The following is a 2972-nucleotide window of genomic DNA, read 5'->3' as shown; positions in this document are numbered from 1 at the left end:
GTTGTGTGCGTGCATGTGCATTGAAATGGAGAAGAGAGACTGACATGTATACGTACGTGCAGTTAAGCATGATTGAAGGAAAGGAAAAAGGTTCGTGGTTGACTCGTCGTAGCCATCGCATCCTCCTCTACAGTGGCATCAGATGTCTGGTCCACCACATCATCGTTCCACTGGAGACACGAGAAATCAAGAATGTGAAATAAACACTATGTACATGTATGTAACAAGAGGTAGTAGTTAATCTGAGTTGCCAGCTGTACATGTACCTCTTGGTCAGTAACTGAAACCTCCTCCTCAGATCCTTCATATTCATCTTCGGCATACTTTAATTAAGAAAGGCAAGCAGACATGGAATTATTTGTTTATTACAGGAAATACTTGAGACGGAATGATAATTTATTTGGGAATTACAGATCGGGATAACAGTATGTGCAACAGCTAGTGCGCATACACATACCTCTTCTTCCTCATCTGTAGAGGACACTTCTATGGAAATAATGGGAATGAAACAAAAAGGAAATATAAATAGGAAGGTAGGTACCTTGAGGTAGGATGTTATTTTGAGCTTGGGACGGTTGGGGTGGCTCTCTGCGGCGTGCCTTATGGTTGCCTCCGCTGCTTCTAGCTCCTCAATACTACAGATGTTCTCATAGTGGAGTGTGTAGGTAACTTCCTTGAGAAACGGCATATTTTCTGCCAAGCCTACGTCATTTCCCACGCTAGCATAGCATCTCAATTCTTCAAGCATCGGCAATGATCCCTCTCCACAAACGATCTCTATGTCTACCATGAGATATGTCAGGCTCGGGAACTCATGGCAACCAACAATATATGATAGGGTGTCATTGATTTGATTTGATAAGTGGAGGAAGCGGAGTGAAGACATCCTCCGGAGGATCTGCAGATCCCGTGCTTCCAACATTTTCACTTTGAAGCATAGGTAGGAAATGTGCGGAACACAAGTTGAATTCATCCACGATGGACGCCTGGGTGAAGTCATGCAACGCAGTGCAAACTGACGGAGCTCTAAAGGGGGAGCCCACTCTTCCCAGCCATCAGCTGCAACTGTCTCAAACAGTTTAGACTTGATCTTGAGAGTCTGGATTCTACACAGGTTGCACACAGACTTGATGAGGTCCCTAAGCATACACTTGTCCATTTCATCAACATGGATTTCAAGCATTCTCAGTTGTGCCAGCTTTCCCAACTCCATGGTGAAGTCCGGGGACTTGTCCACATGGTGTAGCACCAACTCTTCTAGGGATTTCAGCTTCCCTATCCTTCCCATCATCCTTGTGCCCTTAGAAGCACGCAGACACATCAGCTTGGTTAGCTCACCGATAGACGAAGGTAATTCTTTTATGCCTGTCCACTCTGTATTTAGTGTCTGCAATAACTTGAGATGATGCCCTAAGTCACATGGGAGCTCAGTAACATGTGTGCCTGCCAGTCCTACGTACCTCAACTGAACCAACTTTGCAAGATGCTCCAAATGATAACTTCCTATGGGAAAATCACAATTCTCGAGGACTAGTACTCGTAATACTTTAAAACTCAAAAGTGGGGGAAGAACACCATCAGAAAAATAGATAGCATTAAATGACCTAACATGTCCAATATTGCTATGATTGGCAGTTCCATCATGGATGGCTAATCTGCGAGCAATGCTTCTTGCGTTGAGTGAACATGTGTTCTGTTGCATCTTATCTATCGTTGTAACAAAGTTTACTTCGCCTGATAGGGTGCGGATGAGATCGAGCACAATGTCATGAACACGACAACAATCAAGCATGTGTATGTTGTCTGGCTTTATGGACTGGATCATACTTCTATTTATAAGATAATTGTAGTAGCTTTGTCCCAGCTCAAATGCACCAATCCCTTGTTTAATAGGTATAAAACCTTCTGCCACCCATTTCCATATCACCGAGTTCTTACCAATCCAATAGTCTTCTGGATACGTGCTTAGATGCAACAAGCAAGTCTTTAAATGGAAAGGTAGGTCATAATAGCTAAATGACACTATTTTTCTTGTGTTCTGAATAGCTTCATTATCTTCATGACCAAAACCAATAGAGTCAAACACCTTAGACCATTCATCCATAGGTTTATTAACAAGCAAGCTAGCTAACGTAATAATGGACAATGGCACACCACCACATTTTCTAATAAAATTATCTGGCAGTTCGACCAAGTGATCATCATGACTTATGCCTTCACCACCAAATATTCTGCTATGGAACAGTTTTTTGGAGTTATTATCAGAAAGTGGTTTTATATTGTAAACACCACCAACTTTTTTGGCAACTCCATGAATACGAGTAGTTGCAATTATTCTACTTCCAGAATTACTATCCACCAATGCACATTTAATAATTTCCCATGTTGATACATCCCAAATGTCATCAACCACAATTAGGTACCTATTTTTATGAGAGGAATTGAATTAGTAAAACTACAAAAAGTATATCATTTGCATTTGAGTAGGAAGCATGTCAACGCACAGGATCCGAAAACTAAAGCAAACACTTTACAGTAGTGTACTAATGCCGTGCTTTAATAGAAGTTCAGAATTTGTGCATGAGTTTAGAAATATATACAAATCGCTTAAAAGACAAAACTAGGATATATATTCACTTCTTAATGGAGAAATATGCTCGGGTTATGGACTATTGAAAGGTTTACTCCTTACATTCCCGATAGGCAATGTTTAGATTTCATCCGGTCCACAGTGAATGAAATTCAATCATTCATAAATGTACAATTATATAAGTAATTAACAACAAAAAGTACTGAATATATTTTCATGACAATGCAATGGTATAATTTTTATCTAACACATATAAATAATTTATAATTAGTGAGATCCCAAATATTAAACAACTTAGGCAGTACTACATGTCATCACTAATGGTTTTTTACTTCTTACCAGTAAGTGGTTTAGCCATAAGTGTTGTGTTTTTAGTTGGATT

The 2972-nt window shown here is 39.9% G+C and overlaps 1 protein-coding gene across 1 annotated transcript in view; it reads right to left on the bottom strand.

The window, feature by feature from the left end:
* Positions 1-62: 62 nt before the first annotated feature.
* The window catches only part of LOC119346656 (disease resistance protein RGA5-like), a 5118-nt gene continuing 2208 nt past the window's right edge, over positions 63-2972 (bottom strand). Inside the window, exons 2-4 of the mRNA XM_037615903.1 lie at positions 542-2423; positions 267-323; positions 63-170 (exon numbers count right to left, since the gene is read on the bottom strand). Coding sequence (XP_037471800.1) covers positions 63-170; positions 267-323; positions 542-2423 — 2047 coding nt within the window. The remainder of the gene's footprint in view (positions 171-266; positions 324-541; positions 2424-2972) is intronic.

This window comes from Triticum dicoccoides, unplaced genomic scaffold, assembly GCF_002162155.2.
Source record: "Triticum dicoccoides isolate Atlit2015 ecotype Zavitan unplaced genomic scaffold, WEW_v2.0 scaffold46340, whole genome shotgun sequence".
Lineage (NCBI taxonomy): Eukaryota > Viridiplantae > Streptophyta > Magnoliopsida > Poales > Poaceae > Triticum > Triticum dicoccoides.
The sequence above is the reverse complement of the archived record's forward strand: the minus strand, read 5'-3'. Positions and strand labels throughout refer to the sequence as shown.